The 22,801-nt window shown below is 35.9% G+C and overlaps 1 protein-coding gene across 4 annotated transcripts in view; it reads left to right on the top strand.

The window, feature by feature from the left end:
* The window catches only part of LOC123531301 (potassium voltage-gated channel subfamily H member 7-like), a 463,598-nt gene that overhangs the window by 135,283 nt on the left and 305,514 nt on the right, over positions 1–22,801 (top strand). For all 4 annotated transcript variants that reach the window (XR_008366046.1, XM_053517472.1, XM_045312132.2 and 1 more), the window contains exon 2: positions 11,641–11,871. Coding sequence is in view for 3 of the 4 variants with exons in the window: in XM_053517472.1 (XP_053373447.1) it covers positions 11,641–11,871 (231 nt within the window). In the remaining variant the exon portion in view is untranslated. The remainder of the gene's footprint in view (positions 1–11,640; positions 11,872–22,801) is intronic.

The following is a 22,801-nucleotide window of genomic DNA, read 5'->3' as shown; positions in this document are numbered from 1 at the left end:
TCGAAAGTGGGTCACGTGCTTTCAAAAACTAGGTCAGTAGGTCAAATAATAGAAAAACCTTGTGACCTCTCTAGAGGCCATATTTTTTATGGGATCTGTATGAAAGTTGGTCAGAATGTTCATCTTGATGATATCTAGGTCAAGTTCGAAACTGGGTCACGTGTGTTCAAAAACTAGGTCAGTAGGTCTAAAAATAGAAAAACTTTGTGACCTCTCTAGAGGCCATATATTTCATGAGATCTTCATGAAAATTGGTCAGAATGTTTATCTTGATGATATCTAGGTCAAGTTCGAAAGTGGGTTACGTGCCGTCAAAAACTAGGTCAGTAGGTCAAATAATATAAAAACCTTGTGACCTCTCTAGAGGCCATATTTTTCATGGGATCTGTATGAAAGTTGGTCAGAATGTTCATCTTGATGATATCTAGATAAAGTATGAAAGTGGGTCACGTGCCATCAAAAACTAGGTCAGTAGGTCAAATAATAGAAAAACCTTGTGACCTCTCTAAAGGCCATATTTTTCATGGGATCTGTATGAAAGCTGGTCTGAATGTTCATCTTGATGATATCTAGGTCAGGTTTGAAACAGGGTCATGTGTGGTCAAAAACTAGGTCAGTAGGTCTAAAAATAGAAAAACCTTGTGACCTCTCTAGAAGCCATACTTGAGAATGGATCTCCATAAAAATTGGTCAGAATGTTCACCTTGATGATATCTAGGTCAAGTTTGAAAGTGGGTCACGTGCCTTAAAAAACTAGGTCAGTAGGTCAAATAATAAAAAAACCTTGTGACCTCTCTAGAGGCCATACTTTTCACGGGATCTGTATGAAAGTTGGTTTGAATATTCATCTTGATGATATCTAGGTCAAGTTTGAAACTGGGTCAACTGCAATCAAAATCTAGGTCATTAGGTCTAAAATTAGCAAAATCTTTTGACCTCTCTACAGGGCATATTTTTTAATGGATCTTCATGAAAATTGATCTGAATGTTCACCTTGATGATATCTAGGTCAGTTTTGAAACTAGGTCACATGCGGTCAAAAACTAGGCCAGTAGGTATAAAAATAGAAAAACCTTGTGACCTCTCTAGAGGCCATATTTTTCATGAGATCTTCATGAAAATTAGTGAGAATGTTCGCCTTGATGATATCTGGGTAAAGTTCAAAACAGGGTCACGTACCTATGAAAACTAGGTCAATAGGTCAAATAATAGCAAAACCTTGTGACCTCTCTAGAGACTATATTTTTCAGTGGATCTTCATGAAAATTGGTCAGAATTTTTATCTTGATAATATCTAGGTCAAGTTTAAAACTGGGTCACATGAGCTCAAAAACTAGGTCACTATGTCAAATAATAGAAAAAAACGACGTCATACTCAAAACTGGGTCATGTGGGAAGAGGTGAGCGATTCAGGACCATCATGGTCCTCTTGTTTATTAGAGTGATTGCATGCATTTTGCATCATGTTACTATGGAGTGACAGTAAGAATGTCACATGGTAAGACATCCTGTAACTTATGTTCTCTGTGCAAAGATGTGTCAGATGTCAAAACTGTTTCTCTAACCATGTACTGCATGAAGAATTTATGGGAAGCACTTGTCCAGCCCAGCACATATGCATTAATTTTGTCCACTGTCTTGCAAATTTGTGTGTGCACTGCTTCTTCACAACTTTGTCTGTGTATTCATCTTTCACAAAAGTTTATCTGTCTATTCATCTGTCACAAGTTTTGTCTGCCTATTGATCTGTCACAAAAGTTTGTTTGTTTGTTTATTCATTTGCCGCAATGCCTATTCATCTGTCACAAGTTTGTCTGTCTATTCATCTGTCACAAAAGTGTGTCTGTCTGTCACAAAAAGTTGCCTGTCTATTCACAAATGTTTGTCTGTATATTCATCTGTGATAAAAGGTTGTCTGTCTATTCAACTGTCACAAAAGTTTGTTTTTCTGTTCTCCTGTTACAAATGTGTAATAGATGACTCACAAGTTGAATTTCAATACAATGAGTACCAAACTTTCACATGTCTGTGGAGTTTCCACATAGCTCTACATGAGGTTGTTCTGTAATTAATACCAAACTTTCTGGGAATTTCCATATAGCTGTTCATGAAGTTTTTTTATAAATAGTACTCAACATTCACATGTCTTTGGAATTTCCACATAGCTGTACATGCAGGTAATATGTAATTAGTACCAAACTTACACATGTCTGGAATTAACATAGTGCTGTAGTGAAAGTTGCCTGAAAAGGTAGTTTTTCTCAAATAGAACAATAAAAGCAGGACAACAGAAATATAAACATGATTTATTTGACAGTAAGTACCAATATATATAGCCAGTCAGATCATGGGCAGTGTGGAACTTATCAATTATTGATGATGTTAATACCTCCCACTCTAAAACATGTAATATAAGTTAAAGGCCACCAGCATCTTGAATGTCAGAAGTAACCATAACCAGACAGTGTGATCTGTAATAATTGATAACTTTCACAACTAGACAAGCTCAATATCTTAATTATTAGTCTGACAACACTTGCATGCCTAGTGGATATTGCAGGAATCAGGTGGCTAAATTGTGGACAAAAGAAGTGATGAAATTGAAGATTAAAATTTTACTCTTGAATTGATATAAGGACATATTTCAGCAGGATTTAGATGTTCACAGCCTTAATTAGAACAAAAGTCACTAAAATTCTGTCTGTAAGCCAATTAAAAGAGTTTAGTGGGGTACTATTATGTCAATCCTAACCTGCTAGATAGAATTTAAATTAACTTGACCCAATGATAGACTGCTATGAAAGAAGGTGTTGAGCATAACAATTGTCTCTAACTTTATTATATTTTTTGTACTTAGTTTTTGGTACTTTCATGTCACAAATTGCTTAAGTTGACACCACATAGAGGAACTTGAATTAACTTGACACATTGAGAGATTGCAGAAGACAGAAACAGGAAATATAATGCAGTACATGGACAGGCAGTGGATAGGCAGCGGGTGGCTTCTGCTTAAGTTTCCACTTCCTTGCTTGAGCAGTTCCAGGCAGTGGATAGGAAACGGGTGGTTTCTGGTAAAGTTTCCACTCCCTTGCTTGAGCAGTTCCAGGCAGTGGATAGGCAGTGGGTGGCTTCTGCTAAAGTTTCCACTCCCTTGCTTGACTGCTCAGAGCAGTTCCAGGCAGTGGATAGGCAGCGGGTGGCTTCTGCTAAAGTTTCCACTCCCTTGCTTGAGCAGTTCCAGGCAGTGGATAGGCAGCGGGTGGCTCCTGCTAAAGTTTCCACTCCCTTGCTTGAGCAGTTCTTATCCAGTGTTCACAGAACTTGGTAACAATGTTTATGGACATAATATCAACCCGTTGGATTGTTCCATTGACTCTGGAGTTATGGCTCTTGAATTATTAGAATTGTGAAAATTGAGTGTCTACTCTCTAACTTTAGCAGTTCTCGTCAAATGTTCACCAAACATGTTTGTGTTTGTTAGCTCACCTGAGCAATGCTCAGGTGAGTTTTTCTGATCGCTCGATGTCCGGCGTCCGTCGTCCGTCGTCTGTCGTCTGTCGTCCGTCGTCTGTCAACATTTAGCTTGTGTATGCGATAGAGGCTGTATTTTTCAATTAATCTTCATGAATACTGGTCAGAATGATAACCTTGATGAAATCTGGGCCGAGTTCGAAAATGGGTCATCTCGGGTCAAAAATTAGGTCACTAGGTCAAATCAAAGAAAAACCTTGTGTATGCGATAGAGACTGTATTTTTCAATTAATCTTCATGAATATTGGTCAGAATGATAACCTTGATAAAATCTAGGCGGAGTTCGAAAATGGGTCATCTCGGGTCAAAAACTAGGTCACTAGGTCAAATCAAAGAAAAACCTTGTGTATGCGATAGAGGCTGTATTTTTCAATTATTCTTCATGAATATTGGTCAGAATGATAACCTTGATTAAATCTAGGCTGAGTTCGAAAATGGGTCATCTCGGTTTAAAAACTAGGTCACTAGGTCAAATCAAAGAAAAACCTTGTGTATGCGATAGAGGCTGTATTTTTCAATTGATCTTCATGAATATTGGTCAGAATGATTGCCTTGATGAAATCTAGGCCAAGTTCGAAAATGGGTCATCTCGGGTCAAAAACTAGGTCACTAGGTCAAATCAGAGAAAAACCTTGTGTATGCGATAGAGGCGGTATTTTTCAATTGATCTTCATGAATTTTGGTCAGAATGATTACTTTGATGAAATCTAGGCCGAGTTCGAAAATAGGTCATCTCGGGTCAAAAACTAGGTCACTAGGTCAAATTAAGGAAAAACCTTGTGTATGCGATAGAGGCTGTATTTTTCAACTGATCTTCATGAATATTGGTCAAAATGATTGCCTTGATGAAATCTAGGCCAAGTTCGAAATTGGGTCATCTCGGGTCAAAAACTAGGTCACTAGGTCAAATCAAAGAAAAACCTTGTGTATGCGATAGAGGCTGTATTTTTCAATTATTCTTCATGAATATTGGTCAGAATGATAACCTTGATAAAATCTAGGCCGAGTTCGAAAATGGGTCATCTCAGGTTTAAAACTAGGTCAGTAGGTCAAATCAAAGAAAAACCTTGTGTATGCGATAGAGGCTGTATTTTTCAATTGATCTTCATGAATATTGGTCAGAATGATTGCCTTGATGAAATCTAGGCCGAGTTCGAAAATGGGTCATCTCGGTCAAAAACTAGGTCACTAGGTCAAATCAGAGAAAAACGTTTGTGTATGCGATAGAGGCGGTATTTTTCAATTGATCTTCATGAATTCTGGTCAGAATGATTACCTTGATGAAATCTAGGCGGAGTTGGAAAATGGGTCATCTGGGGTCAAAAACTAGGTCACTAGGTCAAATTAAGGAAAAACCTTGTGTATGCGATAGAGGCTGTATTTTTCAACTGATCTTCATGAAATTTAGCCAGAATAATTACCTTGATAAAATCTAGGCGGAGTTCGAAAATGGGTCATCTGGGTCAAAAACTAGGTCACTAGGTCAAATCGAAGAAAAACATTGTGTATGCAATAGAGGATGTAGTTTTCAGTTGATCTTCATGAAATTTGGTCAGAGTGATTGCCTTGATGAAATCTAGGTCGAGTTTGAATATGGGTTATCTGAGGTCAAAAACTAGGTCACTAGGTCAAATTAAAGAAAAATTTTGTGTATGCGATAGAGACTGTTTTTTTTCAATTGATTTTTATGAAATTTGGTCAGGATGATTGCCTTAATGAAATCTAGGTCGAATTTGAATATGGGTCATCTGAGGTCAAAAACAAGGTCACTTGGTCAAATCAAACACAAAATTTGTGTATGTGATAGAGGCTGTATTTTCAATTGATCTTCATGAATTTTGGTCAGAATGATTGCCTTGATAAAATCTAGGTCGAGTTTGAACATGGGTCATCTAGGGTCAAAAACTAGGCCATATCTAAGAAAATGCTTGTTTTATCGCAAGAGACCAATTTTTTGGTCCAATCTTAATGAAAATTGGTCAGAATATTTGTTTCCATGAAATCACTAGGTCAAACATGTTTTACACTGTTATGGTGTGTTTCTTAGGTGAGCGACCTAGGGCCATCTTGGCCCTCTTGTTTTATGTTACAACAACTGCAGAAGCCCTTAGCATAATTATGTTGATGCCCTCACCAACCAATCCCCTTAATGCATTCTGCAGATGTAATAATACGAAAAACATGCATTCTCTTTACATGTTAAGACTGTTATTAGTTGTCAGTGTCTTTGCTTTCTAAAAAAGTCCAAATGAATGAAAACATAAAGACCACACTGCTGACATAGTGGCAATACTGCAACCAGCTAAGGCTTCTTGGATCCTTGATGCTGCAAGTACCATCTTTAAAGATTATTTTAATTTTAATGTAATGTAACTTTCTGGTAACAGTTCAGAAAAAAAGTAAAATATGTAGTTAAAGGGCCTGTTTACAGTTAGGATTACATTTGAAACACACTTTTAGATTGGACAGACTCTATAGTACACAATGAATGTTTCAAACCAGTCCCTATATTTTACAGCGGATGTTTCAAATCACAACAACTAAAGGTCCATTTATATTAGCAAGAACATATTTTGCTAATATTCTTTTTTAAAATTTTGAAAAAAAAAGCCCAGATTGATCTCTCCTTAAGAAATTCAATACTGTCTGATTATATTTTACAATAAACCACATTTCTTTTAAGCTTGCCATGTGATAACCAAAAGGAGGCGACATTTGCTAAGACCAAAATAGGATCTGGTCTTAAATTCTGAATCAATCTTGCAAATGTCATATTAGTATGGAACGGATGTTCTGCAAGGGAGACATTGTTTGTATATCAGTTCTGATTGATTGATATTGGCCAGGAGATTAATTCCTGGACTATGACTCTTGTATGACGGTCAAGCATACTTCAGAATCAGTTACTTATCCTTTATTGGTCTCCTAGTGCAAAAACTGTGTATATCACTAAATTGTATCAATGATACTTACAGAGCCTTTACATGATCATTTTATAAGATAATGTTACATGCTACAGATCTTATTAAGTACTGGAGTCTATTGTAATTAGTTAGGTCACACCAGTTCTGTCTTTAGAAAATCTGTATTCTTTTAACTCATCTGAACCAAAGGCTCAGGGTGAACTATCAGTATAGGCAGATGGTGCAGCGTAAATTGTCTGTCATCCACACTCTTCTCTGAAACTGCTGTTCAAAATTATTCCAAACTTGGTCTATAGCATCCTGTCAATGCCCTCTCTCAAATATATTGAAATGTTCAGCTTCACCTCTCATAGACCTTGAAACAACTTCTCATGAACCACTGAATGGATCTGATCGTCAAGTTTGGTCCTATAGCATTGTCATAAGGAGCTCTCCCAAATGTGTTCAAATGGGGGCACTCTGCTCCTTTTAGAGGGGCCGGCTGTTAGAGCTAAAAATAGAAATGCATTGAAATGCTTCTACTCATGAACTGCTTGATGGATCTTCATCAAACATGTAGCGTTATTATTAGGTCCTCTGCTAATTTTGTTCAAATGGGGGTACTTGGCAGCTTTTAGTGGTACTTTGAGCTAGAAACACACAAAAAAAATCTTTGAACAACTTCTTCTTATGAATGTCTTGTTGGATCTTCTTCAAACTTGGTCTGCATCATCATTATAAGATCCTATCCAAATTTTGTTCAAATTGGGCACTTGGTCCCTTTTAGGGGCCATAAGAGCTAAAAATAGAGATACCTTTAAACAGTTTCTTCTCATGAACTGCTTGATAGATATTCCTCAATCTTGGTCTGTAGCATTATTGTAAGGTCCTCTCGAAAATTTGTAAAGATGGGGATGTGTGCCACCATTTAGGTATTGCTAGAGCTAAAAATAGAAAAATCTTTAAACAACTTCTTCTCATACAAAAATGGGTCTTCATCAAACTTAGTCCACAGCATCATTGTATGGTCCTCTCCCAACTTTTTCAGTGGTTGATGGTGGGGGTGGGAGGGTGACACTTGGATCCTTTTAGGGGCCACTGGGGCTAAAAATAGAAATTTCTTCAATTACTTATTCCTTGAAGTGATTGGCAGATCTTCAATAAACTGAGTTTCTTAGGGCCACCATGGCTCTCTCTGCAAGTATTGGCAAATTATATTTGAAATCAAGTCTTCGTATGAAATTTCTTGATTTCTCACCTTGTATGTGCTCAGAAGATCTACTTTAAATGGAGAAAGAATGTGGAAACATACTGACATGTAAATAGCATAGGTGAAAACATGACACTGAAGTAGCATGGGGAAAAGCTTCTGTTATAGAAATAGCATAGACTAAAATAGCATAGGGGAAAACATGACATGGAAAAAACATAGGTACAAAATGGTGACACAGAAATAGCACAGGCAAAAACCTGACATAGAAAAATCATAGGGGAAAACATAATGACATGGAAATAGCATAGGCAGAAACATAATACCATGGAAATAGCATAGACGAAAACATTATAACTAGAAATTGCTGTTATTGCAGGTTTAATACTTTATTAAATAACTTTAAAGAAACTGGGATATAGGTTAGCTTTTAGCTCACATGGTCATGTGACCTTGGTGTCTATGTTATGGTTGTATGCAGAATAGTTGTTAGAAGCAAGGCAGATAAGTGATCAGTTAGTAGGAAGACCTACAGATCAGCTCCTTAATATGTTGTGGTTAGCCAGTTATACCCAAACAAGTTTTTGGGGCTAAATTGGAGTCTTACTCTTTCTATCTGTGTACCTTAGTACATCTGCTCCTAAATATTTGACAATAACTTTGACATCAATGAAGGTAATTTAACCCTTACCCTGCTAAATTTCTATAATGAAGTTATCCATCTTTCAATTTGGACAATGCCATTAACTGTTAAAAGGGGTGCTTACCAAAAAAATACTGACTGAATGGCAAACAGTGCAAATTATGATCAGACTGCACAGAGAAGTACTGAGCATGAGATCAAGAATTTTTAGAATTATCTCTCACTTTGTAACTTTTGTAACATTTAATACAGTAGCTCTCAATCCTACGGTGCCCCTAAAGTGACATGTTACACACTTTTTTTCCACTTAGGTAATGTGAGACTTTTTTTATTTCGTTTAAACGAAATAACTATTTCGTTTAACTATTTCGTTTAAAATGAAATAACTAATTTGTTTAAACGAAATAACTAATTTGTTTAAACGAAATGACTATTTCGTTTAAACGAATTAGTTATTTCGTTTAAACAAAATCATTTCGTTTAAACTTATTTCGTTAAAACGAAATGATTTCGTTTAAACGAAATAGTTATTTCGTTTAAACGAACGAAATAAAAAAAGTCTCACATTACCTAAGTGGAAAAAAAGTGTGTAACATGTCACTTTAGGGGCACTGTACAATCCTTAAAAAGGAATTTAACTTTATTTTTATACAACAAAGGTACAACACAAGAAATGTAAAATCTATCTTAGATTTTATTTTAGAATTATCTCCCTTTTTTAGCTCACCTGTCACATAGTGACAGAGTGAGCTTTTGTGATCACCCTTCGTTCGTCGTCCGTCCGTCCATCCGAGCTTACATTTGCATACTTAGGTGGCTATAGGAACAATAGGTAACTGTACTTTTTCTTTGATGTCATTCATTCCGTAAGGCTTTTATGTGGCTATTTTTCTCTTACGTGGCTAAAAGAACAATAGAGAGAACAAAAGAGTAGCCACATAAGTATCCATGTGTAGGAACGTCCGTCCGTCTGTCCTTAATTTCTTATGAACAAGATAGAGACCACATTTTGTAAGCAATTTTGATCAAACTTGTACAAAACTTGTATTGGCATGATATCTCAATTCCTTTCGAAAACTGGCCGGATCCCATCATGGGTTCTAGAGTTATTGCCCCTTAAAGGGCCAGAATTTGCTATTTTTGTGCGTCAGCAATTTCTTGTCTGCACGATAGTGGTTTCATTTATGATTTTATTTTAACCAAACTTGCACACAACTTGTATCACCATAAGATCTTGGTTCCTTTCTTGAACCGGCCAGATCCAATTATGGGTTCCAGAGTTATGGCCCCTGAAGGGCCAAAATTAGCTATTTTGACCTTGTCTGCACAATAGCAGCTGCATTTATGATTTGATTTTTACCAAACTTGCACACAACATGTATCACCGTGAGATCTTGGTTCTTTTCTTGAACTGGCCAGATTCCTTAATGGGTTCCAGAGTTATGGCCCCTGAAAGGGTCAGAATTAGCTATTTTGACCTTGTCTGCACAATAGCAGCTTCATTTATGATTTGAATTTAACCAATCTTGCACACAACTTGTGTCACCATAAGATCTTTGTTCCTTTCTTCAACTGGCCAGATTCCATTATTGGTTCCAGAGTTATGGCCCCTGAAAGGGCCAAAATTGGCTGTTTTGACATTGTCTGCACAATAGCAGCGTCATTTATGATTTGAATTTAATTAAACTTGCAGAAAACTTGTGTCACCATAAGATCTCAGTTGCTTTCTTGAACCGACCAGATCCCATTATGTGTTCCAGAGTTATGGCCCCTGAAAGGGCCAAAATAAGCTTTTTTGACCTTGTCTGCACCATAGCAGCTTCATTTATGATTTGATTTTAATCAAACTTGCACAAAACTTGTGTCACCATAAGATCTCAATTCCTTTCTTGAACTGACCAGATCCCATAACGGGTTCCAGAGTTATGGCCCCTGAAAGGGCCAAAAGTAGCTTTTTTGACCTTGTCTGCACCATAGCAGCTTCATTTATGATTTGATTTTAACCAAACTTGCACATAACTTGTATTGAACCAAGATGTTGGTTCCTGTCTTGAAATGGTTAGATTCCATTATAGGTTCCAGAGTTATGGCCCCTGATAGGGCCAGAATTAGTTATTTTGACCTTGTCTGCACAATAGCAGCTTCATTTATGATTTGAATTTAATCAAACTTGCACAAAACTTGTGTCACCATAAGGTCTTGGTTCCTTTCTTGAACCGGCCAGATCCCTTTATGGGTTCCAGAGTTACGGCCCCTGAAAGGGCCAAAATTAGCTATTTTGACCTTTTTGGCATAATAGCAGCTTCATTTGATATTCGATTTTAACCAAACTTGCACACAACTTGTATCACCATAAGATCTTGATTCCTTTTTATACGTCCGAAGGGACATATTATGTTATCGCCTCGGTGTCTGTATGTCTGTTGGTTAGCAATTTCCCTTCTGCTCTGTAACTGTTGAACCCCGTGAAGGATTTCAAAGAAACCTGACACAAATGTTCACCTCATCGAAACAATGAGCAGAGCGCATATTTCAAATGGCTCACTTCAAGGTCAAGGTCACACTTAGGGCTTAAAGGTCATATGACTTTGTTTTGTGTGTATATTGCTCTGCATTTGCGTCGATTGCAGTGCTCTTGTTTTTATATTGCAGATCCTTCTTTTGTTGACTTACAATAATTTTTTTCAGTTACTTCCCTTTTATGTTACTATAAATAGCTTATTAAGTAACTTTATTATTATTGGCCGTAGGGAAAAACCGAGACCACTTTTCTGTGGTACAACAATGATGGTACCTCCAATTTTTAGGTGTATTTTGACATTATGTGTACCTTGTAAGAATTTTTAATTTTTTTTTTTTTTTTTTTTTTTTTGTTAAATTCCACCCTTTGTTGTTCCTAGCTGTCCTTTGGACTTAGAATTATCTCATAATTCTTTTGATTGGGCCATTTTGGCCCTCTTGTATACTTAATTCCAACTTTTTTTCTACATAAGACAATTACATTGCCTCGAGTAAATGGAAATTAACATTAATATAATTTAATGCATTGATAAATGGCAGTGAAGAAACTGTAGTAGAGCACAAGAACTATAAATGTCTTAAATTCTGTTAGAATTATCTCCCATTTTATACATTCAGCACAATACCTATGATTCCACAGAAGGGAATGCATTGTGTTCAAAGAAGTTCATGTTTTAGGTAAAAACCATTTCAAACAAGCTCTTGACTTAGGATATGAATCACCTCCAGTGATAGCTCTTAACTTTCAGTGCAGACAAGATTATTCAATAGACACATTGCTTCTGCTAATATAATTGTTTTAAAGATTAAAGTTTTGTTACTTTTACTTTCAGATAGAAAATTTGTGATAGCCAATGCTCAAATAGAAACAAATCCAGTGATCTTCTGTAATGATGGATTTTGTGAACTCAGTGGTTACTCGCGTGCAGAGGTCATGCAGAAGACTTGTGTTTGTGATTTCATGCATGGACCCCTTACAAGCTCAACTGCCATGCTGCAAATTAAAGATGCTTTACTGGGATCTGAAGAAAAACAGGTGGAAATATTATATTACAAAAAGGATGGTAAGTCTTGAGCTTTATGTCATATTTAAAAGTGTATAGTTCTAGAATCAGTGCATTACAAGTTCCTTTTTTAAAAACAAACCACTAACTCTGTTCGGGATAAATAACATTTCTGTCAGTTTGTGTGTTATGCTTGCATTCAAAAGAACAGTTTATTAAGTCTCTACAAAATGTACTTAAAAAAGATAAAAGGTAAGGGTAGATTCCCAGAAGCACAGAGCACCCAAAACACAGGCATATAAGACGGTGGCTGGAGACAGAGTTAAATGTCTTTGCAGTAGCTAAACGTGTGTCCATCATTAACAAAGGTAACTGTATGAACCAGTGCAGCTCACCTGTTAGATATTAGTGGCAAAGACCTTCATGTACAGGTTTAGATCACTTGTTACTGTAGGGGTGTAACGATACATCGAAATATCGATGCATTGCGATACTGAGTGTCCCGATAGTATGCATCGATAGAAAAGTCACGATCCAATAACAATTCCCAATATTTCCTTCAACAGTCGATAGTTTCGATAGTTTTAAAAATTTTGTAAATACAGAAATAATTTATAAACCAAAAAACAGAGCCAGCTTTCATTTGCGCCTCAGAAAATGTTTACGTCTCCATTACAATAATAACCCTCACGGAATTAAACTACAACAATGGACTGGGAAGTCTGGGAGATAATAAATAAATTTGGTTTCTTAGAAACTTTGATTGAATATATTTAAATAACCTGTTAATCTTAAATGAGAAAATGTACAATGGAGAAAGTAGGCTACTTGTACGATATAGCAAACTGTTCGGTAGGGCCCTTCATTTACTGCTGGTACACCTTAGTCCGATCCGTCAATTTTCGTCTTTTTCGATGATTTGGGTTATTAAACATGTTGACAACAAAATGGCTGATTCGTTTGATTATACCTTGCCTAGGTTTATTGTTTTACTTATTGTTTCAAAGCCAAGGAAGGCAAGAAATAGAAAAAATGTTAAAAATATTTAATGTTAGATTTATTTATGTCCATTTCAGTTATACAAACATGTATCTCAATGTGTATTAACAGCAATTATAAACAGTGCCATGTCTTACACTGAGTAACAATGCCAGTTGGTAGTTTTACTGTATAAACATGGTGGTCGATAACTATTGCAATAGTATCACAATAGTAACCTGCAATAGTATCGCAATAGTAACCTGCAATAGTTTTTCAGCAATATCAATAGTATTGCAATAGTCAAAATTGGCCTCAATAGTCACCCCTACTTGTTAGGTATATAACACCAAAGATCTACATGAACTAGTATAGATCCCCAGTTACATATATAACACCAAAGATCTACATGAACCAGTATAGATCCTCAGTAAGATATTTATCCTGTCACTAGCAGTATTTTCGACCCGATATCAGGGTGCCGTATATCTTTCTTGATATACCGTCAGTTGATCATGTGACCAGTGATATACGGTCAGTTGATCATGTGACCTTATGATCGATATTGTTGTCATAAGAAATTTTGCAACGAAACCATCATCATTGTGTTGGGAAAATGAGTGGTCAAATAATGAGATTTTCATTCAAAAACAAATTAGTTATTGCGATTTTGCCGGTAATCACGTCATTATATAAGTGACGTCATTACGAATATGATGTCATTAAAGCGGTTGTCGCACACTTATTTTTGTAAAATAAATTGCCAATTATCGGAAAATGAAGTAATGACAAGATAGATAGAATAATTGGTTAGTGCCTAAGATGGAGAAAGTTTATCTGGCTCGGCTCCGGACATTGTCCGGTTCGCCATCGGCTCACCAGATAACCTCCTCCACCTCACCAGATAAACTTTCTCATCTACGGCACTAACCTATTATTCTCTATATAACACCAAAGATCTACATGAACCAGTATAGATCCTCTGATAGATATAACACAAAAGATCTACATGAAATAGTATAGATCCCCTGTTAGATATATAACACCAAAGATCTACGTGAACTAATTAGTATAGATCCCCTGTTAGGTATATAACACCAAAGATTTACATGTACCAGTTTAAATCCTCTGTTAGGTATATAACACCAAAGATTTACATCAACTAGTATAGATCCCCTGTTAGGTATATAACACCAAAGATCTACATGAACTAGTATAGATCCCCTGTTAGGTATATAACACCAAAGATCTACATGAACTAGTATAGATCCCCTGTTAGGTATATAACACCAAAGATCTACATGAACTAGTATAGATCCCCTGTTAGGTATATAACACCAAAGATTTACATGAACTAGTATAGATCCCCTGTTAGGTATATAACACCAAAGATTTACATGAACTAGCATAGATCCCCTGTTAGGTATATAACACCAAAGATTTACATGAACTAGTATAGATCCCCTGTTAGGTATATAACACCAAAGATCTACATGAACTAGTATAGATTCCCTGTTAGATATATAACACCAAAGATCTACATGAACCAGTATAGATCCCCTGTTAGATATATACCACCAAAGATCTACATGAACCAGTATAGATCCCCTGTTAGATATATAACACCAAAGATCTACATGAACCAGTTTAGATCCCCTGTTAGGCATATAACACCAAAGATCTACATGAACCAGTATAGATCCGCTGTTAGATATAAACCATGGAGGATCTACACATACCAGTTTAGATCCCCTGTTAGGTATATAACACCAAAGATCTACATGAACTAGTATAGATCCCCTGTTAGGTATATAACACCAAAGATCTACATGAACCAGTATAGATCCCCTGTTAGGTATATTACACCAAAGATTTACATGAACCAGTATAGATTCCCTGTTAGGTATATAACACCAAAGATCTACATGAACTAGTATAGATCCCCTGTTAGGTATATAACACCGAAGATCTACATGAACTAGTATAGATCCCCTGTTAGGTATATAACACCAAAGATCTACATGAACTAGTGTAGATCCCCTGTTAGGTATATAACACCAAAGATTTACATGTACCAGTTTAGATCCTCTGTTAGGTATATAACACCAAAGATTTACATGAACTAGTGTAGATCCCCTCTTAGGTATATAACACCAAAGATCTACATGAACTAGTGTAGATCACCTGTTAGGTATATAACACCAAAGATATACATGAACTTGTGTAGTTCCCCTGTTAGGTATATAACACCAAAGATCTACATGAACTAGTGTAGATCCCCTGTTAGGTATATAACACCAAAGATTTACATGAACTAGTATAGATCCCCTGTTAGGTATATAACACCAAAGATCTACATGAACTAGTATAGATCCCCTGTTAGGTATATAACACCAAAGATCTACATGAACTAGTATAGATCCCCTGTTAGATATATAACACCAAAGATCTACATGAACCAGTATAGATCCCCTGTTAGATATATAACACCAAAGATCTACATGAACCAGTATAGATCCCCTGTTAAATATAAAACACCAAAGATCTACATGTACCAGTTTAGATCCCCTGTTAGGCATATAACACCAAAGATCTACATGAACCAGTATAGATCCCCTGTTAGATATAAACCATGAGGGATCTACACATACCAGTTTAGATCCCCTGTTAGGTATATAACACCAAAGATCTACATGAACTAGTATAGATCCCCTGTTAGGTATATAACACCAAAGATCTACATGAACCAGTATAGATCCCCTATTAGGTATATAACACCGAAGATTTACACGAACTAGTATAGATCCCCCGTTAGGTATATAACACCAAAGATCTACATGAACTAGTATAGATCCCCCGTTAGGTATATAACACCAAAGATCTACATGAACTAGTATAGATCCCCCGTTAGGTATATAACACCAAAGATCTACATGAACCAGTATAGATCCCCTGTTAGATATATAACACCAAAGATCTACATGAACCAGTATAGATCCCCTGTTACGTATATAACACCAAAGATCTACATGAACTAGTATAGATCCCCTGTTAGGTATATAACAACAAAGATCTACATGAACCAGTATAGATCCCCTGTTAGCTTTATAACATTATAGATTTACATGAACTAGTATAGATCCCCAGTTAGATATATACCACCAAAGATCTACATGAACCAGTATAGATCCCCTGTTAGGTATATAACACCAAAGATCTACATGAACCTAAATAGATCTGCAGTTAGATATATAACATCATAGATCTACATTTACCAGTATAGGTCACCTGTTTGATATGTAACACCAAAGATCAACATGTACCAGTATAGGTCACCAGTTAGATATATAACACCTAAGATCATCTACCTGTACTAATATAGATCCCCTGTTAGATATATAACAGAAAAGATCAACATGTACAATTATAGATCCCCAGTTACATATATAACACCAAAGATCTACATGAACTAGTATAGATCCCCTGTTAGGTATATACCACCAAAGATCTACATGAACCGGTATAGATCCTCTGTTAGATATATACCACCAAAGATCTACATGAACCAGTATAGATCCTCTGTTAGATATATACCACCAAAGATCTTCATGAACCAGTGTAGATCCCCTGTTAGATATATAACACCAAAGATCTACATGAACCAGTGTAGATCCCCTGTTAGATATATACCACCAAAGATCTACATGAACCAGTATAGATCCCCTGTTAGATATATAACACCAAAGATCTACATGAACCAGTATAGATCCCCTGTTAGGTATATAACACCAAAGATCTACATGAACTGTTGTAGATCCCCTGTTAGATATATAACACCAAAGATCTACATGAACTAGTGTAGATCACTGTTAGATAAATAACACCAAAAGTCTACAAGAACTAACTAGTATAGATCCCCTGTTAGATATATACCACTAAAGATCAATATGTACCAGTATAGATCCTCTGTTAGATATATAACACCAAAGATCAATATGTACCAGTATAGATCCTCTGTTAGATATATACCACCAAAGATCTACATGAACTAGTATAGAGCCCCTGTTAGATATATAACTTCAAAGATCTACATGAACTATTATAGATCCCCTGTTAGAAATTAACACCAAAGGTCTACATGAACTAGTATAGATCCCCTGTTAGATATACAACACCAAAGATCAATATGTACCAGTATAGATCACCTGTTAGATATTTAGAACCAAAGATCTAAGTACACCTAAACGGATCACCTGCAGGATATTATAAACATCAAAGGTGTACAAAATAAAAGTAAACTAAAAACTGTTGTGAGAACATAGAGTGAAATTTCACTAGTGATAATCAGATGAAATCTTATTTTTAGCTCATCTGTCACATAGTGATGACAAGGTGAGCTTTTATGATCGCCCTTCGTCCGTTGTCCGTCGGCGTCTGTCCACAATTTTTTGTGAACAGGATAGAGACCACATTTTGCAATCAGTTTTAATCAAACTTGCACACAACTTGTATTAGCATAATATCTTGGTTCCTTTCGAAAATTATCCAGATCCCATCATGGCTTCCAGAGTTATGGCCCCTTAACGGACCAAAACTTGATATTTTGGCTTGTGAACACAATAGGGAACACATTGTGTCATTGCTTTTAATCAGACTTGCACACAACTTGCATAATATCTCGGTTCTTTTCGAAAGCTGGCCAGATCCCATCATGGGTTCCAGAGGTATGGCCCCTTAAAGAACCAAACTTTGTTATTTTGGCTTGTGAATATGATTGAAATCACAATTTGCAATTGATTTTAATCAGACTTGCACACAACTTGTATTTGCATAATATCTCGGTTCTTTTTGAAAGCTGGCCAGATCCCATCATGGGTTCCAGAGATATGTCCCCTTAAAGGACCAGAATTTGTTATTTTGGCTCGTGAACATGATTGAGACCACATTTTGCAATCAATTTAATCAGACTTGCACACAACTTGTATTTGCAAGTGTGGGGCTACTAGAGCTGAAATTAGAAATACTTTTAAACAACCTTTTCTCATGAACCACTAGATCTTTATCAAGCTTAGTCTGTAGCATCATTATAAGGTCCTCTTCAAAGTTTGTTCACATGGGGGCGCTAGGCCCCTTGGGCTGCTAGAGCCAAAGTTAAAATACCTTTAAATGACTTATTCTCATGTAGGATAGATCTTCATCACACATGGTTTGTAGCATTATTACTACTGTTTGCAGATCAAATTGCCCTTTCGTCTTTTCTTAAATCGATAAACTTGTACCTTTACAGCGATGCCACAGCTATTTTTGGATCTCGTCTGTACAGGTAACTCCGCCTTTCCGATACGAGTAAAAATTACTGAATGAACTTGTTTACATAGACTGCGTTTAACTGGATTGTAACAGATGTACTAGAACTAATTTTCATTTAAAATTTAAATGAATCTTGCCACAATGCAAACTACATTTAGGTAGCGTGGATATGAAAAAAGACACCCTCTTGTACATTACAGGCCTTTTTCTGCCTAAATTTCAGTACCTTTTGCTGCATACTTTTAAATAATGCACCTCGTGTTTATTTTTTAAACAATAATTATAAAACGTTACTGACTCGAGTTGTTGGATTCGCTCATCGTTGATTGAAGGGCATAAATTCGATTCCCGGAACCGACCATGCTTCCTTAATTGAAAAAAGTCGGCAATTTCTTACGGAATATGTGAGTCTTAGTCTAAAAAATTTGACGCGATCCTAGGAAACAGTTACGAGTAGTTTTCTCCACTCAAAAGAAATTGTCATTGCCAGTGTTTGGGTTTAAATGCTGATATTGTTACGAATATAAGATAAATTCAAATAAAACTTACATGTATCAAAAGGTAGTCTAAATGATTTTACTCAAGAGTTGAATATCGTTATATTTTTGATTGGTTGATAACAACTATCTATTTACGTCCGATACATTTCCATACACAGGTTTATTTTTAGGTTACACGCCACGCCTATGTCATCGGCATCTTTTTATTTACTCCATGTACTTTACTATTCGCATTATGGTTAACAATTTCATTTTTACTGTATGTTTTTAAATTGATGGCATTTTCTTTTTATTAAAGATTTTACTATTCTGTTTTTGCCTTTTCTAGCCGAAAGTCCAATTTTATTTTTCGCATTGATTTCAATTTATTTACTTATAAAACATAATAGCTATTTGCGATCGCGCTATATAAAATTTTACCGGTAAATTTATGAAAAATCGGCTGTTTTTATGTAATTTTGATTAGTTTAAAGTTTGTATCTTAATGAAAATACCCTAATATTCTAGCTACATCTATCTTTTATCGACGTTTGAAGCAAATTTGTTGGATATTAAAAGCTCCACATGCATTTCCTGTGTACGGGACACCTAAATTTCGCGGTATTATTCTTATCTAAAATTTACCTGGTTACCTGTTTTCGGTTGCTTGTTTATTGTACGTTTTCACTACTGGATTTTCCTATGGTGACTTCTTTCTTATATCCATTACTCTGCTCTGTATGTTGTTTATGCCACCATAGGTCCCTAACATCTATTTACAAATGCTTGCCTAACTTTACTGTAAATGATATTTTCTTCCTATGTTTACTATTTGATTTCTTATAGGCTAGTTGTTTTATTACCTTTGTTTCCGTTCTATGTAAAACATGTTAAAGTTGTTTCAAATTTTGGTTAAAACTGTTAAAACTAGCTAAAATATGATAAAATTTTATAAAATCACAATCGGCGTGTGCAAGCGATAAAACCAATAAGTACTGTGATTTATCCTCAATTATTTTGGTCCTTTTAGAGTGACCTTCACAAATATAAAACAAACTAAACGTCTAATTATTTTGACTTATGTGAGTCTATAACTGGTTCTTTCCATGAACGAAGACAAGGCTTATCAACTGCCTGTATTTTAATAACTGATATAGTGTTTAAACGACTTCAAATAAATAGTAGATAAATTTACATAGTTTTACGCGTAAACCCCACCAAAAAAATCAAATAAAAAAAATCAAATAAATCAGTTTTTATGGATAGATCTATAACAATTACATTTTTTGCAAGTGTTGCGGAGCTTGAAGGTTCATTGATCAATGACGTTACTTTTCTATAACACCATGTATACTTTTGCATGGTTAGAAATTTTGTCGATAATAATTGTCATAACAAACAAAAAACGCTGTTTTCATTTGAACGTAGTTGAAATATTCTATATTCTACTTTTGAAACAATATTTATCTATTATCTCCTTATTCATCGCACTTTACAATGTATGCAGGTATGGCGATACTTCAAAGATAGAGTCAGAGCGTGCGCTTTGTGTGACGTCAAGATAAAGAAAAAAGTTTCACCACAAAGTGAATGAATGAAGCGGGGTTAGCCTGTCAGCATTGCTCCAAAAATAGCTTCAGCTTCACCGTTTTTGAGACGTAAAAGAGTAACTCTATCGATTTCAAAAAGGAGGAAAGGGCAATTTGATCTGCAAACAGTAGTATTAGATCCTTTTCCACTTTTTAAGCACCCCTTTTATACCACAGGGCATTACCATTTTTCCTTTCAAGTATATAGTGGAAACATACAAAAATTCTTGTGTGACACTGCAGGCCCAGGAGGGATACAGTTTTGATGGTGTCTGTCCGTCCGTCGGAAACCATGTCTATGGCATGGTGTTGAGTATTCAACTAAAACATGGTAGAAATGTTTATTGCTGTATGGAAAATGCCACCCTGCAAGTTTTGTTAGACTGGATGAGTAAGACAAGATTTCAACTGCTTATTCTCATTAACCTTTGGATACAAATAACCATTAAAAGTAGACCTTGTCTGCTCCAATGCTCTGTGTGTATTTTTTCAACCAAAGTAGTTAGACCTAAGAAGGATAATAGTGTTTGAATTGTTTGTCATCTCTCACAATAATATATGTAATCAGTTTTTACTACCTCTGTAACTTATGACACCTAGAGCTTATTATGGTCCTCTTCCAAAGTTGTACTTTCTCTAGCCTGTTTAAGCTCTGAAACTCAGGTTAGTGATCTAGGGCCATCATGGCCCTCTTGTAAAGATTAGTGTGAACTATTTGATCTATTAAAGGTATTTGTCCTGTAGTTATGCAAGATGCAAGTCAAACCTTATTTTGCTTAGTTTTATGTAACCAAGAAACTTACCTATAAGAAATTTTATTTTCAAAACTTATAAAATTAAAGTAGAATGATGCGTATTTTTCAAGTAAAAATCCAGCTGAAATAGATTTGTATGTGAAAAGGGTGGAGGAAATTATAGATTTTAATCCAACTAACCAAACTCTTCCTGTTACCAGTACGAAATAATAAGTTTCCAAAAATGACTTTTTAGCTCACCTGTCACAAAGTGACAAGGTGAGCTTTTGTGATCACGCGGTGTCCGTCGTCCGTCCGTGCGTCCGTAAACTTTTGCTTGTGACCACTCTAGAGGTCACATTTTTCATGGGATCTTTACGAAAGTTGGTCAGAATGTTCATCTTGATGATATCTAGGTCAAGTTCGAAACTGGGTCACGTGCCGTCAAAAACTAGGTCAGTAGATCTAAAAATAGAAAAACCTTGTGACCTCTCTAGAGGCCATATATTTCATAAGATCTTCATGAAAATTGGTCAGAATGTTCACCTTGATGATATCTAGGTCAAGTTCGAAACTGGGTCACGTGGGTTCAAAAACTAGGTCAGTAGGTCTAAAAATAGAAAAACTTTGTGACCTCTCTAGAGGCCATATTTTTCATGAGATCTTCATGAATATTGGTCAGAATGTTTACCTTGATGATATCTAGGTCAAGTTCAAAACTGGGTCACGTAGGGTCAAAAACTAGGTCATTAGGTCTAAAAATAGAAAAACCTTGTGACCTCTCTAGAGGCCATATTTTTCAATGGATCTTCATGAAAATTGGCCAGAATGTTCATCTTGATGATATCTAGGTCAAGTTCGAAACTCGGTCACGTGGGGTTAAAAACTAGGTCAGTAGATCTAAAAATAGAAAAACCTTGTGACCTCTCTAGAGGCCATATTTTTCATGAGATCTTCATGAATATTGGTCAGAATGTTCACCTTGATGATATCTAGGTCAAGTTCGAAATTGGGTCATGTGGGGTCAAAAACTAGGTCAGTAGATCTAAAAATAGAAAAACCTTGTGACCTCTCTAGAGGCCATATTTCTCAATGGATCTTCATGAATATTAGTCAGAATGTTCACCTTGATGATATCTAGATCAAGTTCGAAACTGGGTCACGTGCGGTCAAAAACTAGGTCAGTAGGTCTAAAAATAGGAAAACCTTGTGACCTCTCTAGAGGAGATATTTTTAAATGGATCTTCATGAAAATTGGTCGGAGTGTTTACCTTGAAGATATCTAGGTCAAGTTCGAAACTGGGTCACGTGGGGTTAAAAACTAGGTCAGTAGATCTAAAAATAGAAAAACCTTGTGACCTCTCTAGAGGCCATATTTTTCATGAGATCTTCATGAATATTGGTCAGAATGTTCACCTTGATGATATCTAAGTCAAGTTTGAAACTGGGTCACGTGGGGTCAAAAACTAGGTCAGTAGGTCTAAAAATAGAAAAAAACCTTGTGACCTCTCTAGAGGCCATATTTCTCAACGGATCTTCATGAAAATTTGGTGAGAATGTTCAGCTTGATGATATCTAGGTCAGGTTTTTAACTGGGTCATGTGCGGTCAAAAACTAGGTCAGTAGGTCAAAAAATAGAAAAACCTTGTGACCTCTCTAGAGGCCATATTTTTCACGAGATCTTCATGAAAATTGGTGAGAATGTTCACCTTGATGATATCTAGGTCAAGTTTAAAAGTGGGTCACGTGCCTTCTAAAACTAGGTCATTAGGTCAAATAATAGAAAAACCTTGTGACCTCTCTAGAGGCCATATTTTTCAATGGATCTTCATGAAAATTTGTCAGAATTTTTTATCTTGATGATATCTAGGTCACATGTGCTCAAAAACTAGGTCACTAT

The sequence above is a fragment of the Mercenaria mercenaria genome, chromosome 11 (assembly GCF_021730395.1).
Source record: "Mercenaria mercenaria strain notata chromosome 11, MADL_Memer_1, whole genome shotgun sequence".
NCBI lineage: Eukaryota > Metazoa > Mollusca > Bivalvia > Venerida > Veneridae > Mercenaria > Mercenaria mercenaria.
This window is presented reverse-complemented; position numbering and strand designations above follow the sequence as displayed.